The sequence below is a fragment of the Triplophysa rosa genome, linkage group LG15 (genome assembly GCF_024868665.1).
Source record: "Triplophysa rosa linkage group LG15, Trosa_1v2, whole genome shotgun sequence".
In the NCBI taxonomy this organism is placed as follows: domain Eukaryota; kingdom Metazoa; phylum Chordata; class Actinopteri; order Cypriniformes; family Nemacheilidae; genus Triplophysa; species Triplophysa rosa.
The window spans coordinates 21,763,540-21,787,477 of record NC_079904.1 but is presented as its reverse complement, the minus strand read 5'-3'; the positions used below and the strand labels follow the sequence as shown (position 1 = coordinate 21,787,477).

General features: G+C 38.8%; 2 protein-coding genes across 4 annotated transcripts; one reads left to right on the top strand and one right to left on the bottom strand.

Annotated features, from left to right (window-relative positions):
* Positions 1-317: 317 nt before the first annotated feature.
* Positions 318-18,047, top strand: zdhhc14 (zinc finger DHHC-type palmitoyltransferase 14). 2 transcript variants are annotated; one of them, XM_057353410.1, is made up of 9 exons: positions 318-568; positions 3,395-3,555; positions 7,705-7,863; positions 7,956-8,093; positions 10,529-10,577; positions 11,728-11,830; positions 12,370-12,479; positions 13,782-13,884; positions 16,160-18,047. In XM_057353410.1, exons 1-9 carry the CDS (start codon positions 318-320, stop codon positions 16,529-16,531), a joined length of 1,446 nt encoding a protein of 481 aa, XP_057209393.1. In that variant the 3' UTR covers positions 16,532-18,047. The 2 variants fall into 2 exon arrangements, with proteins under 2 accessions (XP_057209393.1, XP_057209392.1); XM_057353409.1 differs by having other exon boundaries at positions 16,115-18,039.
* A 1,056-nt stretch (positions 18,048-19,103) lies between these two features.
* Positions 19,104-23,676, bottom strand: lgals8a (galectin 8a). 2 transcript variants are annotated; one of them, XM_057353411.1, is made up of 9 exons: positions 23,512-23,676; positions 23,239-23,327; positions 22,826-23,036; positions 22,514-22,633; positions 22,283-22,333; positions 22,066-22,095; positions 21,256-21,344; positions 20,991-21,156; positions 19,104-20,789 (listed from the first exon to the last, which is right to left on the bottom strand). In XM_057353411.1, exons 1-9 carry the CDS (start codon positions 23,548-23,550, stop codon positions 20,625-20,627), a joined length of 960 nt encoding a protein of 319 aa, XP_057209394.1. In that variant the 5' UTR covers positions 23,551-23,676; the 3' UTR covers positions 19,104-20,624. The 2 variants fall into 2 exon arrangements, with proteins under 2 accessions (XP_057209394.1, XP_057209395.1); XM_057353412.1 differs by having other exon boundaries at positions 21,256-21,341.
* Positions 23,677-23,938: the final 262 nt, after the last annotated feature.

Sequence of the window (23,938 nt, the reverse complement as noted above, 5' to 3'; positions counted from 1 at the left end):
GACGTGATGCCCACATGCCTTCGTGTCCTCCTGGAGCGCATCCTGTTGTGAAGACATCTGCAATGAATCAGTTATCCAAACAAACACACGGATCTTATATCGTTACGGATGTCGTTGTCAATCCACTGCTTTTAAAAATTGAAGAATTCTTTCAAAACATGGAGCAACGAAAATGGTTGCTTGGTTTGCTTTGACTGGCTGTTGTAATGCTTTCTCTATCACTGATGTTCCTCCAGGATCCGGCCGTTTCGTCTGTTCCTTCTTAAGTGGAGAACATCTGAATTCCTGGTTCACTTTTCCAGCCTGTTTTGGGGTCAATGACAGGCAACATGCATCTAGGAGGAGAGGAGCCCATCCGAGAGTGCCAGTACAATCAGATTTGTACACATAACTCCTTGCCCATAGAGACCCCTCACACCAAAAAGAAGATCAAGAGGAAGTGGCAGGCCTTTCCTGGCCGAAATAAGTTTTATTGCAACGGGAGGATTATGATGGCAAAGCAGACGGGGGTTTTCTACCTCACCATGGTTCTCATCTTGGTGACTAGTGGCCTCTTCTTTGCTTTCGAGTAAGTGTAATAGGAGGGTACTGTAGTAACACTTTTGTTTTCCAGACAACACGACACCGTGGGGTGATTCTTTTTATAAGAGTAGAATTAAGTTAACTTGGATAAACAGATCTGCCTAGTTCGCCGCCTTTTTTTAGACTGCTCTTGATAAGAGTTTTTGTGTCAGGTGTCCCTGATAGCACATACACATCTGGGAGACGTCTATTTGATGTCTGCATTACATCTGCAAGACGTCAACGAGACGTTTCCTGTCAAATGTCAAATAGTCGTCTAGAACAGTGGTTCTCAAACTTTTTCGTTGTAAGGCCCCCTTTGTGTTAAGTGCATCGCTTTGCGTCCCCCCATATAAAGATGTATAGTCTTAAACTTAGAATTTTAATTAAACCAAAAACATTCAGTTATACAATGCTAAAACCTCAATTCTTTTGGTTGGTGGTGTCATTTTTCTGATGTTTGATTGCATAAAATCTATGATAAATTTCTATATTTCATAAAATGCCACAAAATCTGTGGCCCCCCTGGATCCATCTTGGGGCCCCCCAGGGGCCCCCAGTTTGAGAACCACTGGTCTAGAAGATGCATGTTGTGATTTTTCTGCATTTTCGAAGACGTTTATCAAATGGTTCTGCACAGCAGATGTTTTCCAGATCTTTAGCAGACGTCTTACAGACGTGCCTGTGCTGCTATCTGGGCGTTTTAGATGAAATGCACATCTTGAAGTGCGTTCGGAGTGCCCTCAAAGCAAGCCAGTAAGCTTACTTGGAAGAACATTTTTTTAAGTGGTTAACTTATCATGAGTCACAATTCAGTGCGTTGGGCTTAAATGAAGATGTAGTAACTCTCGACGTATAACGTTCTGGATTCCGGACACTTCCGACAAACTTGACACAAGCGAGCCTTGTGCTCGGAGCTGTGTGGGTTCACTGTTGGAAAAAAACAAGCAAGCATTTTACACTGTTAGCCAGCGTGTCAGGTGGTCGCAATAAATTCAGCCTACGCTCGTCTGCCACTAACCCATCGTTCTTCGTGGAAGAACGTGTCGGTGTTATCCTGAGACTGCTGCACAGGATGCGTCCCATCCCCCATCTCTCCGAAGCCCATGCATTCCATACCACAACTTCCAAAACATAGACGTGGTGTGGTCCTGTTTCCATGGCAACGGTTTCCCCTTCTCGATCTTTGTGTGCTTTTGGAACTGGCTGTGTCTCCTAGGAAACAACGGGACGACCCAGCCCGCAGTTTTATTTTCTGTGCTTTAAGGTTAATTGTGTCATGCTTTTTGAAAAGTCGTAACAGAGGCCTTTAAAGCCATTAAGGCCAGATCTCGGAAATCACAGCATCCGCGAAAGCCATTCGGGTTTGGCATTTTTGCGCAGTTTAGTGCGGCCTGTTTACTCGGAATCCGTTGCGAGGCGTAAATAATGATCTAGCTGGCTGCAGTGAGCTTGTATATCACGGTCATGGTAGATGGGAAAATCTTTTTGACTCGTCTCGTACCTAAGCTTGTAAAATCACATAAACATCGAGTTTCCTGTAATGCACTTACAGCGGTCGTCTGTGGGGCAAGACGTTTTTGTTAAAGCATACCAAAGTCTGCCATGCAAACATGTGTGTTAGAATCGAGAAACAATATTTACAAAATACAAGAAGTACGACGTAATATAAACCGTTGCCAGAATGAACGTCCTTATGTGTGTCAGGATGTAACAGCCCCTCTAACATAATGTGTTCATACACAGTGAAATCGCCAGTGTTAAAAAGGTCAAATGAACACTCACAGTGTATATATAAGTTAATTTGACCCTTTTTAACACTGGCGATTTTGCTGTGTAACTGTTTCCTGGAGAGCACTTTACAATGACGCTTTAGAGCAAACTACAGCATGCTATAGTATACTGGTAAACGCAGTAAGGCTTTCTTAAAATGCCCCGCGGGGAATAGCTGTTTTAACATGCCAGTCGATAGCATCTGACCATTTTGGCTAATTGAATTGCCATGCTTCGTTTTAGTCAATTTAACAGCCATCAAATAGCAAAAAAAACAGCAACTAGTGGAGACAGATTGAACCCAGATTGCAAAATTAAACGTATTAACTTTAATGGTTTCTCATTACTCTGTGAATAACATTTCAATACATGTAAATGTATTTTTCACAGGCTTTTGGACTGGTTAGGGTATGTCTACTCTCAGGTACTAGCCAGACCTTCTTACTGAAGGTCAAGAGGCCGTATGACTGACAGAAAAAGCAACCAATCACGTTTCGTTTTGTGTCGCGTCATGTTTAGAGGCGTGGAAGTGTCCCCACAGTCACAGAGCGGTGTACATTCACGGACGTGTCAAAAGTTAACAGCAGCAATGTTTAAGAGTTTATGCCGTTAATCTCGCATACTTTTCGGAATTTAACGTTTAGTCGATCGTGATGCATTTTTATGGCAACCGATGTAAACACAACAGCCTACCTCTTCACATCTCTTTGTGTTGTATTATAAAACACCATTATGAACCATAAGCTTTTTCCATTAAAACCATTACAAAATGCCTTTTTGTAGTGTGTTTTGGGCATTATTCCAGTAGGATTTAACATCCCACCAATAGAATCCATCACACACCAGTAGAACCATTACAGTTTCCATTTAAACCAATACAAATCCCTTTAAAACCAATAAAACCATTATAACTTCTTTAATGGTTTCTATTGATTTTTTCAGCAGGGAAGTGATGTAAACTGAAGTTTAAAGTCAACACTGCATTTTTACGCAATATAGTAACATTGCACTGAGCGACACACAAGCTGCATTTATACCGTTTCCATTCCTTCTCTTTTAGCTGTCCGTTTCTGGCGTCAAACCTGACTCCGGCCATTCCGGCCATCGGAGGAGTGCTCTTCTTCTTTGTGATGGGAATGCTGCTCCGGGCGAGTTTCAGCGACCCGGGCGTCCTGCCCAGGGCCACACCAGAGGAAGCGGCGGACATAGAGAGACAGATAGGTGAGAGGAAATGCTGAGATGATAGCTCTTCCTGTTCGTTTTCACATGGAGCTGAATGTTCAGAATGCTCAGTGTGAAGCCAAAGCATTTTGATGTTGTTCGCATTTGCGTGTGATATGAATAATGCATGCTGCTGTCAGCCTGGAGTAATATCAAATCTGCTAAAATATTTATACCTGGCAAAGATTCCAACTCTCTTAAAGTATTTGTTCACGTTATTCGGTGTGAGATTTTAATCAGTTTTGAGTTAGCGCTTGTTCGTGAGTATGTTAGGGTGTTATTAAAGCAGCCAGCGAGGACCACAAATCGATCTCATTCACTCGGACTCTGTATGAATATGCTTGTTATAACTTAATGTGGTCATTTTCAGGGCTCTAATGAGATTGTCCCCGTCTTTTTGAGACAGAATTTGTTCTCTTGCATTTGGACGGTGAACCCTAAGGGATGGGAAATGGAAATCACTGGGTCTTAGCCTGTGAAGTGCACTTGGGCTGAGGTTTTTCAGCTCGGGACTTGGAGTTACTGTATGTGTCCCTGCTGTTCAAATGAATAATATAGTAGCAAGTAAACACTGCTGTAAGCCCCAGGGATGCGGCATGCTGTTTAGAAGATGCTGGAGAGTGTCACCCAAAGATGAAAATTCTACCCACCCTAATGTTAGTCCAGAAACCTGTAGGACTTTCTTTATTTTGCACAACACAAAAGGTGCTTTTCATATAATGAAGTGAAGTGAAAGTGATCTATTAGTCAGATATGGTGACCCATAGCCGAAATGTGACCTCTGCTTTTAACCCATCCAGAGAGTAGTGAACACATGCACAGCAAGTTGTGAACACACGTACACCCGGATTGGAACTTTCGTTTTTATGCTCCAATATGCAGTCAATATTAAGAAATATGACAATGACAATTTTATTTGTATAGCACAATTAATTACAACTTCTGTTGACCAATGTGCAAAGAAGATTATAAAATCATACAAATAGCCCATCAGCCATACGCTTGAGAAAATAAGAATGTCTTTAGCCTGGACTTAAACATATTAAGAGAACCAGCTTGTCTAATAGATAGTGCCAAGGCCTTCCAAAGCCTGGGGGCAGCTATACAAAAATCGCGATCACCCTTGCACTTAAGCCTCGACTAAGGGGTAAACAACAGATCCTGGTTGGAAGACCGAAGGGATCTAGTAGGTCGATCCTCAGTCAGTAACTCACAGAGATGAGCAGGGGCCAAACCACTTAGAAGTCGAGGCGCAGCATTCTGAACAAGATGCAAGCGGGATTAAGCTGTCTGGCTAATCCCAAAATAAAGTGAGTAACAGTAGTCCAGTCTAGATTAAATAAAAGCATTAATTACTTTTTCAAAATCTTTAAAAGAAAGAAAAGGTTTTGCCTTTATTTCTTTCTCTCCCCCTCCTTTTTTATTTTGATCTGACCTTACAACCATTTTCTTTGAATCGTTTAAAAAAGCAAGCTTTAACAACTGAATTTATTTGACGGTCAAACTTTAAGCCATCATCAAAAATGAAACCCAGGTTTTTACCCATGATTTCAAACACGGAGACATCCCACCCAAATCCAAAGTCATGGAATTTGAAAATTCAGATGGGCTAAAACTATAATTTCATTATAACTTTTTTTTTTCATTATAACTATTGAAAACTATTTTTTCATACTTTTCATTAAAAATTAAAACATTTAATGAGAGCCAAGCCTTCACATCCGCCAAACATGCCATAAGAGACTCAAGACCCACAAAATTGCGTTTAACAGGCAAATAAACCTGGGTGTCATACGCATAACAATGAAAAGACAACCCATGTTTTCTAAAAATCGAGCCAAGAGGGAACATATAGAGAGAAAAAAGCAAAGGAGCCAAAATAGAACCCTGGGGAACCCCAAGGGGGAAAAAATATAACAATGAAGTGGTCGGTAGGAGTTGTGCACGTTCTTTCAATTTGCTTTTCTTAATGAGCAGACTGAAACTTAAAGATGGGGTAACACAGGCAGTTTCTGCAAATCTCATATTAATCTTGAGTACGTATACAGTAGTATTGCATACTTGGTATCTTCGAAGAGTATTTAGTTTGATCAAATTTATAAGAGAGAGGTACAGCTGTACGATTATTTCCGGGAAAAGACGAGCTGCTGGAGGCAGGCAGGGGGCGTAACTACAGCATGAGCACACAACACATCATCACATTATCCCTTTGTGTTGTTTACATTATGCACGTACACGCCGATTGCCACAAAACACTGACATATGACTTAGTTTGACTTACCGCGTGCGGTTCATTTCCGGCATCTTTTAGCGCTGAGACCGCGCCATCTATCAGTTTCAAACGATCTCCAAATCCAGCGTTATATCCACCGTTTATAGAGCATTCTTCACCGAAATGCAGTGAGCAAACAAACACAGCTAAATTTCCGTCAGCTGAGTGAAGCGGCATTGATGGGCGTGCTCTTTCTCACGCTGGCTGGTTGACACGTGGGCGTGCTCTTTCGCTCGGTGGATGACGTGTGGGCATGCTTTTCCGGGAGAATGGCCAATAAAAGGAATAGGATCCCTTTTACGAAACAGAGATCCAGACTTATAAAATCCTTCCGAAACAAGTTGGAGTGCTGGGGGAGTGTGTCGAGCACAGAAATACTACATCATACGTCCAATTCGTTTTTTAACAAGTTGACCATGTTAAGCATGACAAGCCAGCACGTTTAACAGTGTAAAGAAGTTAGAATGCATGAAATAGCATGTTACCCCATCTTTAAGTCATTATTTACTAAGAAATATAAACTGAGAAGGTATAAAATGGACAACAATAATGCATTGATGGCATCACATACAGTCGAAGTAGGTTAAGAGACCAATTTCTAATTTGTTTTCAGTTTTTCTGAGTTTACTTTTTAATAGGTATGTGTTTAGATAAAATAATTTTCATTTCATTTTGTGAACCACTTACAATTTTTCTCCCAAATTTCAAATAAAACTATTGCTTCTATTTGCATTCACTTGCAAAAAAAGAAAACTGGAGAAACAGAAAATAACAGAAAAGATGCTCTGTATTTTTTCAGATCTCAAATACTGCAAAAAAAACAAGTTCATATTCACCTTTACGCAATACAACAGTCATATTTGTACATGTATATAGATGAAAAATTATTTTTATGTAATAATCTGGATTTCCAATTAATACTGTATCAATCAAACTGCAGTTGGTTTGTTTTGATTTAAGCTATAATAACTAAAAAAATACAGCTAACTAACACAATAAAACACAGTAAAAACATGATAACATAGTAAAAAACATGATTTTTGAAATTTTTTAAAAACGGAGTTAACTCATTTTGGAACCAAACTCTTCACATCTAGAAATGGATTACCAGAAATACATCTGCCTAGAAAGTTACTAGATGTACACTTTTATATATTCAAAAACGTAATGGATTTCATAATAATTAGGCTGCACATTTCTTATTTTATCTAAACTAGATTTTTATTAAACCAAATTTCTTAAAGCTGCAGTCCGGAAGTTTGGCCAATGTGTTGCAATCTCAGTTTAAAATATAAAATTGCAGTTATATGCCGAGTTATTTTCATACGTGGGTTGTGCTTTGGCACTGCTGCACCGCGCGGATGAATCCGAGCTCTGTGCTTACTGACTGCTGCTCTCCGCATCAGAGCAGCGCCAGCGCAAATGTACATCAACGTGATGATGACCGGATACAACACGAAACATTTAAAACATCACTAATAAGAATCAATTGTACCGTTGGGTATCGCTTCGCATCTGATGTAGACAAAAACTCGAAATAAGATGGAAAATACCGACAGCACAACCTGACCCGACAGCACAACAGCGACCCGACAGCACAAATTATAAACCATTGTTATAAGCTTTCCGTTGTGAATCAAGGTAAGATAAGACAATCGTTTTGAACACTGATCTGTCTTATGTATTTATTCAATAATTTACTTCTAATTATTTTTACCACAAAATTACCGCGGATTGTAGCTTTAAATGTTTATAATAATAGTATTTCTTTAAGGGCTTATACAATGCTGCAAGGTAGAATTCCTTTTCTTTGTTGTTGTCTGCCAGCATAGATTTCTGAGTTGACCTCTGGTTTGGTTTGATGTGTTATGTTTCAGATGCAGCCAACGGGCCGAGCGGTCCAGGCTACAGACCGCCACCCAGAACAAGAGAAGTGACGATTAACGGTCAAACAGTCAAGCTAAAATACTGTTTCACCTGCAAGATCTTCCGACCACCGCGGGCTTCACACTGCAGCCTGTGTGACAACTGCGTGGGTAAGCGTGTGTGCAAAAGTGTTTTATTAGCATGTTTTTGTTTTAGTTAGCATCCTCGCAAAGATGCGCTAACATATGATTTTCTTCCTCAGAGAGATTCGATCATCACTGCCCGTGGGTGGGCAACTGCGTGGGAAGGAGGAACTATCGTTTCTTCTACCTGTTTATTCTGTCTCTATCCTTCCTCACCATCTTCATCTTTGCCTTCGTCATTACGCACGTCATACTGAGTAAGAGCGTCTACCATCTACTTCCTTATGTAGTATCACTCTTCAGTTCCAGAATACATACAAATTTTAATAATACAAGTTACAATGGTATTCAGATAAACAACCATGTTGTTTGGTTACACTTTGACCATGACAGAGAATCGTTGTTTCAACCTGGAGCATTTTGCATTTTGATAGAAATGGCAATACATTAGCATTTAACAGTAAAAATCCTTAAAGACCCTGTGAAATTAAGATTACAATTCCTATTTTTTTCACGAAATACAGACGTGTTTATTATACATATCTTATCGGTGTGGGTCATTCTCTTTTTAAAATTCATGTGCCCTCAAAATCTTCAATTAAAATCTGAAAATGCACTTCCGCCCTCTAGTGGCTATCCATCTCAAATGATGTACGTTAGACGGCTTGGGCGGAGCATCCGTTAACTCCTCCCCTTCAACTATCAGTCTGCTGCCGGTTCCATAAAATGCAACACCAGTTTTTATACAACCAATTAATTCGCAATGGAAAACACAAGCCACGCCCTCTGTTTTTAACATTCGGTATTCTGTTTTACACGGTAATGCGTCCGAATACGGAAGTAAAAACAATAGCAACTTCTGGTTCACGGCGACTTCAAACATTCTTAAACCAATATTCATTTATTTGATGAGAAAAGTAATAATAAGAAAAGATAATAAAAAGATAAAACATGTATAAGATGTAACGTGCAATTTTGCTTCACAGATAAAACAATGATTTTATTTTGTAATTTTTAGTGTTTTTGATGGAAAACAAGACACAAATAACAACAAAGAACATGTTTTTTGGCACTCAGAACTACTGTAACAATCACGTTTAACGTTGTCTGAAATCACCAGTTTTTATTTAAAGTGAAAGTTCACTCAAAAATTACAATTCTGTCATCATTTACACACCCTCAAGTGGTTCCAAACTTGTATAAAGTTTGTTGTTCTGCTGAACACAAAGAAATATATTTCGAAGAATGTTTGTAACCAAACAGTTCTGGGGCACTATTGACTACCATAGTAGAAAAAATACTACGGTAGTCAGTGGTGCCCCAGAACTGTTTGGTTACAAGCATTCTTCCAAATATCTTCTTTTATTTTCAACAAAACAAAGAAATGAACACAGGTTTGGGACAACTTGAGGGTGAGTAAATGATGACAGAATTTTCATTTTTGGGTGAACTGTCCCTTCAAGACCGAATGCTGGTGTTTCATTGCGGTACAGTATGGTTCCCATCGATTAGCTCCCGTTGGCCCTTGACTGGCAGCAAGAAGCCATGAATATGCTGACAAAGCAGTTGAAGTCCCGGGGGGAGTGATGAAGAGTCTGTAAGCCTGAACCCAGCGCTGTTTACTGCACTGAAACACTGATCAATCAGGCCAGGAGGACAGGGGCGTTCTGCGGTTGCTGTAGTGACAAATGGTTCTTATAAGATGTTTATTGGACAGGGCACACTCAGTGTGCTTTTATTTACTCGCCAATCTCTCCTGAGATGCCCCCCGGAAACCATTAGCATTAAGACAGCAGACGACTGTGAGGTCCGAAAAGGTGTACATCATTCACAACACCACAGACCAGTTTTTGGTACACTACTTGAGTTATGGTATCAACAGACTCGCATTTGCATTCTCAGATGTTACAATATCAGACTTTCACCACACAATCATTGTGGCTGAAAATTTCATGATAACGATATTATTGTGATATCTGCGAAATAAAAAATGATATTGCTAATAATGCTAAAAATGAAAATTCTGTCATCAAATGCTCACCCTCGTGTCATTTCAAACCTGTTTGACTTTCTTCCCCAGAACACTAAAGAAGATATTTTGAAGAAAGTTGGTAACCGCACAATGGCGGTACCCATCGACTTCTATTGTATAGATACAAAACCAATGCAAGTCAATGGGTACCGCAGTGGTTTGTTTACCAACGTTTTAAAAAATATCTTCTTTAGTGTTCTGCAAAGAAAAGAAGAGGGTGAGTAAATGATGACAGAATTTATCATCCCTTTATTTGCGATATTCTATCAATTATCGTGGTTGCCGATATCGCGGTTATTGACAATACCGGTATATTGTGACGCAGCTCTAGTAAATGAATCCTTTCCAAGTTATTTCTAAATTCAGTCTTTCTTCACCATCCACCTGAGATCAAATCACCAGAGAGTCCTCTTATATATCGCGGTAATTTCCAATAGCTGCTAATGCCACATTTAAGTACTCCGTGTCTATGGGTAACAGCTGCTGAAGGAGCATCTAGGTATTGCGTCTCTATCTTTAAAAGCATCTTTAGACATCTGCGAAACAGCAGCTGTTTAAATTCTTTTTCCAGCGCTCACTACGCCGACTGCCATTTCATATACAAGTTGCTCGTTTCCATGACTGCTTTTGTTTGTTACGTAACCCGTTCTTTTCCTGCAGGATCCAACAGGACTGGCTTTCTCAGCGCTCTCAAAGACAGCCCAGCTAGATATCCTTTCACTGAAGTGTGTGCGTGTGGGAAGCGGCTATTTCTGGTTTTCACACCTCCAGAACACAATTGCAGAAAAGCACATCACCCGCAATGACTCTTCTCTCTCTCCCTCGCTCTGTAGCGCTCTCTTTTCAACGCCATTGAAATATGTTATGAAATACGGTCTGTGGGAAGTCTTTGCGGATCTGGGATTGGCGAGATTTCCCCTCAGCCTGTATCACGGTGATTTGTGTTGCGGTGGGTGCTGTCGTGTTCACACGTGTCATTATTTGCTTGTCAAGCAACATTCGTTGCTTCATGATGGACTCGCGCACATAAACAAGCAAGTCAACATAGGATGCTTAGTTACAGCATCGATAGGATCTGAAGAGTACACAAAAATCATTTCCTTAATCATGTTGTGATATGAGGGGTTATTTGGCGATAATGATCATCAGATATGACAATATTCCGCTTGTTATGGGGCTGCGTGCAATATAAATGGATGTTATTTCAGCGTGTGAGACGAAAGAGTGTGATAGGATATGTGAGACACAGTGTAGGAGACTGGTTGCCACGGACAACGGTATTAAGTTAAGCATTACTTAGGCGGGTATCTTACTAGAAAAATTTCCAGATTTTCAGAGAGCTGTGAAATAAGCAGGTCATAGATATACACATGAGGCGGCATGAGGGTAAATTAAAGGCTACATTTTACCCTACGTTATATTGTAAGTGTTTGTTAAAGGGACATTTCACCCAAAAATGAAAATTCTGTCATGAATTGCTCAACCTCGAGTTGTTCCAAACTTTTGGATGAATGAACAAAGACATTTGGATGAATGTTCGCAACTGACAGTTCTGGGTCACCATTGACTCCCATAGTAGGAAAAATGATTGTATAATTGTTTTGTTCTGTTGAACACAAAAGAAGATATTTTGAAGAATGTAGTAAATCAAACCGTTCTGGGGCACCATTGACTACCATTTTAATTCTTTCTACTGTGGTAGTCAATGGTGACCCAGAACTGTCAGTTGCTAACATTCTTCTAAATGTCTTTCCTTGTGTTCAACAGAAGAAAGAAATTGATACAGGTTTGGAACAATTTGAGTATCCCTTTAATACAAATATAGATTTCTTTTTCCATTTCGTCCTTAACACGTGCACTGTTCTGGAAGTGGTGGTGTGCTTTTTCTCCGTCTGGTCCATCGTAGGTCTGTCAGGATTTCACACCTACCTGATCAGCTCCAACCAGACCACCAATGAAGATGTGAGTGACACTTTTTCTGTATATTTATTCCTTTATCAGTAATTAACTGATCAAACATGCTGTTGTTTAAATTTACCAATGTTTTATAGGAAAAAAATGAAATGACCAATGAAATTAATTTTGCATTGATCGTAATGGCCTGCCAATACAGTCACACAAAGTCTAGAATGAACACTCGCCAAAGCAAATGCAAGTTAGTTTTCTTCAGGTGCTGACACAAATATGAAACATTTATGACATTGATTTTAGACCCTTCAGACAAACCTCTGCCTGGGCATGAGGCCATGAACTAGTGACAAATAAGAGAACGAGAAAGTTTGACTAGGAAGACAATACTTAAGCACTCGGGGTTGAACACCCTTGTTTTCCAAGGTATTTTTCTCTTGACAACACCTCGAAGAACCGACAAGATAATGAATCTCATTTCCATAATCCCACTGCCAGGCTGTATTGAGAGCAGCGTTCATCTCAGTGTCTGGCTGTCTGCTCTCGTGTTGGCAGCTTGTCCCTCTCAGCTACTGTAGTTCTCAATGTTTCAGATCAAAGGTTCATGGTCATCCAAACGAGGCAAAGGCAACTACAACCCCTACAGCTACGGAAACTTCATCACTAACTGCTGCGCGGCGCTGTGTGGACCTCTGCCGCCGAGGTAAACGCAAGACCAGTTCATTTCTTTGTTTCCTTGGTTGTGTTTAGAATTGAACACTGAGACACTGCGTGCTATTCTATATGTACTGTATACTGCCTACCGTTTTTGAATATAGCATTAATGTTTCAAATAATAGTATGCAGGGTCAAAAATGAACATTTACATTAAGGCAAGAGTTCTCAACGGGGGGGCCAAAAAGGGGGGCCAAGCTGACTTTCAAGGAGCCTCAAGATAAATAATATTTGAAAATAATGAGCATCGCAATACAAAAAACCTAACTAAATAAAAAACGAATAAACATTTTTTCTAGTTAATATCAAGCTCTAAAATATTTTATTGGGTAGAAATTTTGAGTTATTGTGAATTGGGGGTTGGGGGGGAGTTGAGGCTTTTTGCATATTATCACACATAAAAAAATACGTATTATAATTATTATTAAAATATTACTACTGAATTGCTTAAAAGTGAATATGAACTTGAATTTCATGAAATATGAATTTTCTTTAGCCGTATTTGAGGTGTGAAAAGATACAGCGCATCTTTTCTGTCATTTTCACCTGTTTCTCCAGTTTTATTTTCTGCAAAGAAATGCAAATAGAGACTATATTTTTATTTGAAATTTGGGAGAAATCTTGTTAGCAGTTCACAGAATGAAACAAAAATGATACCTGTAAATTCAGAAAAACAGAAAATAATTTTGAACTGTGAATTTTTTCCATGGCTGTATTTACCGTATAAAATGTATACGTGTATGTGTACAAAATCCTTGTATCACTATCAAATAATGTGATTCGCCAGTCTACAGAAAAAATGCCTTTTAAAAAAAAAAGATGTCTATCGACTGGAACTCCATCAGCAAATCATTACCCAGGCGCGATATCAGCCAAGAGCTTTGTGCTGATCTTGTAAAAAGAATAGTGACCTCAGCAGTTCTCTTACTCATTTACGAATACGAGAGGCTAAAACCAAACTGGCTTTCTTACTCCCGTAAATGCGATTTTCTTAGATAACCGAGGTACATCTTAAATTGGTTCAGATGGTGTCTCGGCGAGCGGGGACGTTTGCTGACGTCAAAACACGCTCACACACCCACACGAGAGCTCGGCACACCATTAAGGAGTTTCGCGTGGAGCCAGGAACATAAAGCAGAAGTGGGCACACAGCATCACTAGCTGCCATCTGCTCTGTTAATGTGGGCACGTTGAGCTGGAGGAGGACTCCACACACGCACGGATCCTCCGGCTTCCTCGCCCACATTTCCTGACTTCATCAGAATGTATTAGCTTGTTTTGCTCTTTGCAGTTTGGTTGACAGGAGAGGGTTTGTTCAGCCAGATACCCCGCAGCCCGTGGCCCAGACGAACGGTACCAGCGCCTGTCCCTCCAATCAGGTTCAGAGTCATATGGTAGGTGGACTGTACTCTGACCTCTGTCGTGTGCGTGTGTGTTATTCAATCATACTAATGCGGCTGTATTTGTAAAAATGGGAAACTACTACATTTTTAAAATGCACTTTGTATTAAAGGTAAAAGAGTAAAACATGATACAGTGAGTATATGCTATATAATGTAGTGCAGTATTTTTTCCAGAATTAAAACGTAAAATACAGATACTTGAAAAATGTACTCGAGTAAAAATAAGAATACTTGAGATAAAAATACAACACAGATTTTATGCCATATCTTTGTTTTGATAATAATTGACTTTATTTCATATGTTGAATTGAATTGGATGAAATGCTGAACATGGATCACATTGATTCATTCTGTGACGCACAGCAGTATTTAAGTGACTGGGACAGTGTGGGCTGCTGAATTCTGATGTGTCAGACGCTGATTTAAAGGCAATTATTCATTCCCTCATGAGATTTTTCAGCAGTGTTTTTAAATGTACTATTACCTAGAATAACCCCTTGCAAACTTTAGCAGAACAATATTTCTTTGTCTATAATCTATAGATGGATGAATCTTACCAGATAATTCGCGTTAAAACACGCCCCGATCTCATTCGATTCTTTGGAGGTTGTCTGTACTTGTACTACTTGATTTGATTTAAAACAATCCAAAGGCAATACAACAAACACTACAATGTTCATTTAAAAATAGGATTTCTGTTTTCTTATTCTGTTTTTCTGTATTTCTTTCCACTTTTGGTCCTCGGAGCTTCACTTTTTTAATCTTTCATAATATGATAATGGCCCCGAGACAAGGCTTAGCTTAAGTCAGGACTATGCCTTAGTTACATTAAGATATTGAAGTCGCTTTTATAATAATGCCTGGGAAAAAAACATTTCTGGTGAGCATCTTGAGACAAACCAATGGCACTGATATATTTCAAGATGTCATTTTAAGCTTGGAAAGCGCAAACATTCATTTTAGTCTAGACTAGTTTTAAGCCTTGTCTGTGAAACCGGGCAAATGTGTCTTTCTGACCAGAAGAAACTGCTTCCAAAACCAGACATTTTCAATTCAATTAAACTTTTTATAGAGCACTTTTGACCATTTCCATTACAACACATTTGTGATAATTGTTTTGAATGTAGTTGCTATATTAGAACAAAATAAAACCATTTGGAACATTTTTAACTATCTATACTAGAAATAAAAGTGCTTAAAAGGTTCCATTCAGTCAAAGGTTCTTTAAAGAACCATCTCTTTCTTGCTTTTTTATAATCGAAAGAACATTTTTTTTGGCCACAAAGAACCTTTTGTGAAACAGAAAGGTTCTTAAGATGTTAAAGGTTCTTTATGCATTCAATAGCATCGAAGAACCTTTTGAAGCACCTTTTTTTAAAGAATGTAAACTGTGTGCTTAACTTTTAAGAAAGGAAGATGAAAAAACAATACATTTCGATGTTTGATTTTTGTTCAAATTTTGGTAGCCTTTGTATAATAAACTGTTTTATTACTGTTATGTACATTATTGTATTACACGGCTCGTTGGAATGCTTGAATGTCGCGACATTTGCAGGTTCGTTATTCCCAGATAACAACCTCTCAAAACTAAATAACACACGGTAACCCAGATGCAACAAATCATTTTTTTTGACAAATTAAATATAAATATGTCTTTTGATAACATATGTGACATTATATTTACAAATGATTCAACCAAATTGGCTGTTTGTTACATTTGAACGTTGTTTCTTACCTTAAAAATGAAACTAATCGGCTTTTCCTTGCGTAAAAATGAGCAAAAATATTTCAAATTCACATTTCATGTCTAGTTTTTGTCTCATGTGGCAAGTAGCCTTGTAATAAGCGGGATAATGTACAAGCAGCCGGCTGTTATCGCGAAATTGTCCCTTACATATTATACAGTGTTTCTGTTTAAAGTGATAGTTCACCTAAAAATGAAAATGCAAGAATATACTGACCCAGCCTTGTGAAGGGAATTATTTTCCAGTAGAAAAGAACATTTTTAGTTATGGGTGAAATGCTAGAATTATTATCAAAGTATTTTTGCTTTACCTAAGAAATATTGTCTCAATTCTTTTATTTTGTGTGTTGGCGACCATTTCTGCTGCAGTTTGAATCCTTGCGACTTCTTTTTCTCTTACATTTGATTCTTGTGTTTCCTTGTTAAGTCTGACTTCCTGCTGCCTATCCTCTCTCTCTCTTTCCCTCTTCCTTCCAGTGTGCTCAAGACCAGTGCATTCAGAGCACCAAATTCGTTTTGCAGGCCGCCACCAACCCGCTTCTCCACAGTCAGGCTGTGGTTCTGAGCGGAGGTCCCGCCCTCCAACCCAAGACCCCGTTGGGAGGCCCGTGTTCCACTCTGGGCCCCCCTCAGCCCACGCTGCCCTCCTCCATCCCCGGCCTCACCTGCGGAGGAGAGCTGATGGCCCTGCGGGACTCAGAGATGCACTGCCACCATCACCTGCATCATCAACACTTCATCAGTCCAGAGGAGACGCCCTCCCCACCCGCTGCCCTGCCCTGCGCCACCCACCTGGGCCACCACATCCACCCGGCACAGCTCTTCGACCCCGTCAGCCAAGACTCGCTCCATGAAGATTCTGTGCGGGGTTTGGTGAAGCTCAGCTCAGTGTGAACAGTGTTTTCAATACCGCCTTGCTGAACTGAACCGAAAGCCATACATGTACAGCAGCCAGCCTCTATTGGGTGTTTCTAATACTTTGTGGGGAGACAGCAGCACTTACTGACGTCTTGAGGACTAAGCGAGGACCAAAGCAAGTCTTCCAGCTCCGGTATCACATAACCAAGCTGTTTTACAGAAGCAGCTGCACTAATGGAACGCATTAGTGACTGGACACTTTTTCTGTGGTTTTCTGTAAGTATTTTTCCTGTTCACCTTCTCCATTGGAATTTCAAGCCGAAGTATATATGAAGGTATTAGGTTTATGATGATATATTATGATTTCATCCATGAATTTGGTTGTTAAAGGCATAGTTCATCCAAAACTGAAAATTCTGTCGTCGTTTACTCACGCTCAAGTTGTTCCAAATCTGTATAAAGTTCTTTGTTTTGCTGAACACAAAGACCTTTTGTAGTCAAGTTTGGCTATAAACATTCTTTCATTCTGTTGAACACAAAAGAAGATATTTTGATAATTGTATGAAGGAAAATGGTTCTGGGGTACTAGTGACTACCAGTGTCATCTTTCCTAGTCAATGGTGCCCCAGATCTGTTTGGTTACAAACATTTGTTTAATAGAACAAAGTAATTTATAAAGATTTGAAACGACTTGAGGGTGAGTAAATGATGACAGATGGAGTATCCCTTCAAACGAAAGATTTCGAAGCAAATTCAAATCACGTGATCCATGAATTGTGGCACACTGTATATAATGGTATATATGATTTATTTGTTTATTATACATTATTTCTGTATGGAGAACATGAACGGGATTTTTACATGTGGAACCTACTGGTGTACACTTATAGCGCAGACACAAGGCGGGCGTCTTTCACGAGCTGTCATTCAGCCCACAGGTGGGATTATTTGTATGGACAGTGTTCCTATGTGTGACTTTATCTCTTCATTTGTGGTCTTCGAACATTACCTGAGCTGTTGGGACAACGGAGAATCACACCAACGTTTGTTTGTACAGCCTGTGATTCGGAGTTTGGTCACATAATGCAACGTCACTGCCTTCTTTCTCTGGGTTTCTGTCGACAACTTCAGTGGTATTATCTATGATAATGATGCTTTCGTGAAATATTTGGGTTTGTCTTGCATCCGATTTGAACCAGGTGCCAACACATTATGGTGATATGTGATTGTGCCAAAAAACAGTTTACTGGTTTTCCGCAAAGGCGGAATATTGTGGATGTTAATAAATTCACAATTTTTTAAAGAAGTGCTGTGAGTGATTTGTTCGTTTGTGACATTAAATCACTGCATGTGTACAAGGTGGGTCTAGTGGTTGAATGAACCAAATGTTATAGTTCTTTCTACAAAAAGAAAAAAAACAGAAAGCATTATAGCATCAGTCTGAGTTACAAGATCTTAGCAGTTTATAATGGAGATGCACCGATATATTGGCCAATAACTGGTATCGGTCGATAAAAGCAATTTTTCACACTATCGACTATTGGCCAATATATGAGTCATTATATGAATTAATAACATTCAGAAAGGTAAGAAATATAAATTTAATCTTCAGAATCAGTATCGGCAGATATCACTCTGAATAATCGGTATCGGTGGGGAAATTTTGTATGGGTGCTAATATCAGTTGGCTTTATATTCACTATAGACGGTTTCAAAGCAACAAAATAAACAAATGCACGCTTTTGTGGCCCAAACATAACTTCTGTTACATGTTGTACACATCTGCAAAGAATAGAGTGCCTTGCAGATTATTTCTGATAATAAGCATAAGAAATAAGATAATTACATTAGCTAGCAAGTTAAAAGCATGTCTAGCCAGTATTATTTTGGGTTACCAGTAGAAGCACCATTACTTGGCTAAACTTAAATGCGACAAAGTTACGCGATCCATTTAACAAATTGTTGATTTAACAAAGTTATAAAACAATAAAATATTTATAAAAATTAACCTTAATCTTAAATAGTTATATTATTAGACGCTAGCCAGACCGATCAACAAACACAGACCGGAAGTTAACTTCGGCATGTGCGTCCGATGAAACCGTCTATAGTGTACTAACTAGTGTATACTATTTGCATTTTGTGCACAGTATAATGCGCCAACATTTAAGGGATAGTTCACCCAAAATCAAATATATATAACTTCTTGACATTTCAAACCAGTATGATGTTCTTTCTTCTGCAAAACACGACAGAAGATATTTTGAAGAACGTTGGTATCAGAAAACTGTTGTTCACCATTGACTTGCACTGGTGTTGTGTCCATACAATAGAAGTGAATAGTGACCAACGGTTTTTGGTTACCAACGTTCTTCACAATATCTTTTCTGTTCTGCAGAAGATGTAAAGTCATACAGGTTTGAAATGACAAGATGCTGAGTTTTTGGGTGAACTATACCTTTAACATAAACAACTTCCATAAGCTTTTTAGTGCTCTCTAGTGGGCATTACATTGATGTTAGATTAAGAAATCTCACAAAAATAAGGATACTACATTGTCACAAGGATTAATAAACCAAATGAAGTATGAACATTTTGCATACATTGTCAAACAGAAGATAAAAGATTGTCTTAAAATATTTTAATGATGTAAATTGCTTAATAACATTGTTCTTAACAGTAGTAATAACAGCCCAAAGCAATAGCAGAGTATTGGAACAATATTTCATGTTTTCTTTAAAGTTTTTTTTTCTAATAAGCACCGGCACAGTTTTTTCTAATAAGTTGGTTTGGAAAAAATGTATTTGATATTCATATAATATGACTATAAGATACCTTAATCGACACCAGAGTTACTATAAAAGGTGTAACGAGTAATGTCAAATAGATGGAAAAACTGTTTATAAGCATATTCATCAAGACATGAAAAATACAGTTTCAGGGCATTAGCTTGCTAGATGTAAAGATTTAATCACATCTTTGGCAAGTGAGGAAACGTAACTTGTACTTGATTCACGGTTGATTCAGAATGGGTATGTTTAACAACCCTGCTTCTAACGTAATAGTATGAAACGATCTGATTTACCACAATCTGCAATTTCCAGAAAGCCTGGAATTAGCCTGGGAGGATTCTGTAAACAAATGGCTAAAGACATTAGCATTTGATTTGTTATGTCTGTGTATTACATTGCTGTATGTAGGCAGAGACCAATTATATTGAACCATAAGACCGCTGAATAGACCATTTTTACTACATTCAACTCAAGCAAGTCGGTAAAGATGAACTTGTGCCATCTCTTTACTTGGCGTCTGGTATATCTCATTTGCATATCACCAATGCTTACTATTGCCAGATATTGTCTGACCATTGCACAGGAATGTCATTCAAAGACATCTTTCTAAAATATCGTAATTTGAAAAAATACTGTGACCGCACAGTTAACTTGGACTTTTGTATACAGTGTATTCACACATCCTTACAGAGTTGGTCCGGTTGGGACCAACGGTTTTTGGTTGCCAACATTTTTCAAAATATCTTCTTTTGTGTTTTGCAGAAGAAAGAACATCACACTGGTTTCAAATGACAACAGGAGTCAAATATGACAGAATTTTCATTTGGAAGGTCTTTTGATTGTTGCCTTTTTCATTTGGCCTGTTTAATGTGTTCATTTTTTGTGGCCATTATGGCGCCACTATGTCACATACAATTATTATATCTTTATCGCATATATTAAGCACTGATTTTGAAAAGCAATGAGGTAGCTCAAAGTCAACTATTATTTTAGTAAACATGACATGTATACATTAAATTAGTGCAGTGAGTTATATTAGTGCAGTATAGATTTAACTTCTGGACAACTGAATGTACAGTAACTGGTTGGAATCGGGAATCCTCGGACTGGGGCTTCATACCACATCTTGACATCCACCTGTTTTAGATCACCCAGAATCATTTAGATAAACCTGTAAAGCATCTTTACTGTTCACACGTCAGTGAGCTAAAATAAAACCAGACCAAACATCAGGTCAAGCATTGTAGTCCACGCATACATTGGATTAGTGCAGTTAGTTAGATTAAGGCAATATAGGTTTAATTTCGGAACCACTGTAATTGGTTGGAATCTGGTCCTCAGACTGGAGCTTCATTCCACATCTGGACAACCACCAGTTCTAGATCACCCAGAATCTCGAGCTTGTTCACCCTCGACAGATCCTTCTCACGGTGCTTGTAAATCAGCTGATGGACTCCGTTTACTGCCACTTTAAACTGCTGAGCCTCACATCGGACGATCATCTGCCATAAACATTAGATGAAGACATCAGACACCAAGTTATTAGACTTTAAATTCAACATAAAATGTCATTCGATACTGTAATGTGATGCAATACCTAACATCTAAAGGCCTAAAAGGTTCTCAATTTTCTTGTTCATTTGTAGTCAAAATTCTTTGATTTTGATTAAAAGCTCTTCCTGAGTTACAGCCATGTTTAATACCTCAAAGTATTGTCCGGGTATGAAGGGAAAGCCGGGGAGGGAGCACTCTTCTGGTCCCCAACACCCAGACCGGAAAGAGTTTCGGACAAACACTTTGGTCTTGAATCGAGGGTTTAGGTGCAAAGCGATGTCCTCCGAGTCAGCGACTCGCAAGTTTACAGCAAAACTTCAGCGACAGAGAAAGTCGTAGACATATGAGTAGACACAAGCTTATTGGATAAAGCAACTATGACTACCAGGATTTATGATGTTTATCCTCCTGTACCTGTTTGAAGAATTGCTGATCTGACCCTTCACAATAATTGTATCTCCTGGTCTCAGTCCTTTGTCAAATTGGCTCTTAAAAGGAAGCTTCTTGAGAGAAAAACATACCATCGTATTTAAAGGGACAGTTCGCCCAGAAATGAAAATTCTGTCATCATTTACTCATCCTCAAGTTGTTCCAAACCTGTATACATTTCTTTGTTTGGTTGAACGCAAAGATATTTGGAAGAATGTTTGCAATTCTGGGGCACCATTGACTACCACAGTAGAAAAATTCTTCACATTGATTTGTTCTGTTGAACACAAACGAAAATATTTTGAAGAAGAGGAAAACGAACACTTCTGGGGCAGCTTTGACTACCATTTTAATGCCCCAGAAATCTCAGTTGCTAACTTTCTTCGTGTTTAACAGAACAAAGAAATGTATACAGGTTTGGAACAACTTGAGGGTTAGTAAATGTTGACAGAATTTTCATTTTTGGGTGAACTGTCCCTTTAATGTAGCGTGACAAAAGCCGCATAGTTTATTGGAAAACATTGGAGCTGAAATAATTCCATCAACACACTGCGTGATTCTGAAAAATGACGTGCTGATGTTGAATATTTAAGGATTAAATCTAATGTATCTGTGCTAAGTACGAGCAACAATAATAGGAAAGTTTGGGAAGAATAGGAAATCTTATTTTATTTCCAGCATTTGTGCCCTACCCAACCAGAAAGCTTCAATGTCCTGATTTTGGTGAAGAATTTCTAGTTTGATGAAGTCATGCACGTGAAAGAAATTTCATGTGGCAGCCTTCCGTGTACTTACCAGGTCACCTGACTCCGATTTGATGGTTTTCTATTGGACAAAAAAGGAGGACCTGTTATTATTAAAACCGTTTCAGCTACACCTTTAAACTTTAAAGAAACATAATATTATATTTAGTTAATATACGGTTTACTTGTTTTGTATTTGAGCAGTTTAAAAATTCCAGACAAAGGATCTAAAAACACTATACAAATGAAACGGGATTGTTGTAACTTACATGAGATGTGGTTTGTGATTTCTCATCTTTATTTGGTGACTTGATGGCACTCTAAAAACGATGACATCATCAAGTTTAAATCACAAAGTGCAATACCAGCAACACTGTGTGTTTATTTATGATTTAACACTGTACTGATTAAACCAACCTCAAGTACTATGCTTACAAACGACAAGCACAGCGAAATGTGTTTTACTCACAAAAAATTAAGGTAAATGGTTAAATACTCACCGAACCGGGAATAAATGCAATGGCGCGAATTTCAACTTTTCCAGATATGGACAGTGTGTCAATCTTCTTGAGCTCCAACCTGTGCTTGTATGCTAGCAGGTGAGAGCCATTTACCGCCACCTGGGAGCAGTTAAAACAAAGTTTGATCATAATAAAGGTACAGGTTAAGATAAGATTTACATTAATGGTGGAATTTTGGACTCCAAAAACTCTCCAAAGCATTGGATGCTTGCCTAATATTCTTTCATTGAAAAAAGTTGAAACCATAGTGAGCAAACGGTAAATGTAGCTGAATCAAACTTGGTTTATAACCTTGAACAAATCTTCTTCTACAAGAATGATGATCTCAAAGGCTTCATTGTGTTTGAAGGGCATCTGGTAGTGATGCTCCTCTTTTTCCCAGCACTCCTGTTTGAGGGTGTTACAGACGATGTGTGGGGTGCTCTTGAAGCGAGGATTAAAGTGAAACGCCACATCTGCCCTGGGCGTTATGCTATTCCCACAGGTCAGGTCAACCTGGAATCTAAAAGCAAGAATTACGTCACTCTTTTAATCCGCAAAAATCAAATATGACGTAAACACTTGATTCTATAGCGACGATGTTTTCTACTTTTCATGTGGTCATTTCAGCATATAAACATCACTGATGCATAATGACATTCAGTGCCGTAAAGGGGGTAATTATAATATTAATAAAGAGTATTTGAGTTTGGGTTTCTCCTCACCGGTCAGTTTTACTAGGTACTTTGCCTTGAATGAGAACCATCGTTCCGCAGTGCAGTCCATCCAGAATGGTCGTGGCAAAGGGAATCGCCTACATGCAGAATTAAAGCCAGTTTAACCTTCCTAATCATTCTAACGTCACAGCATCTACTTTACAGCAACGCTCCTAAAGGGCATTACATGCTGAGTAAATAAACGTAAATCAACGGATTATAATGAATTTCAGACCACGTAAATAATTATCTCTAACGTTAAATGAAAAGCGTAAAACTTACCGGATTTAGTATTGGTTGTTTCGGATTTCCGATTGCCATACTGTCGATGTTGTATAGACAAGTGTCTCTTTAACAACAGAAAATTAAAATAAGAAATAGTCTGCGCTACACTTTCGATTTCCTCTTCGCGTCCGCGAGTGTGTGTGGGTGTGGCTAGAAGGGCTACAGCTACGTTACCTCCACTGGTCATGCGCACTTCAAACCGCTTATATTTTGTGAGGCTGACAACACTTAATTACTATTATTCAGTGGTGTAAAGTATTGGAGTAAATGTACTTAGTTACTTTACTTAAGTATCTTTTTGGCTACTTTGTAGTTGTACTGAGTATTAAAGATATTAGCAACTTTTACTCTCTACTTAACTACATTTTTGAACAAGTATATGTACTCTTTACTCCACTACATTTGTAATGACTAATGCAATTAC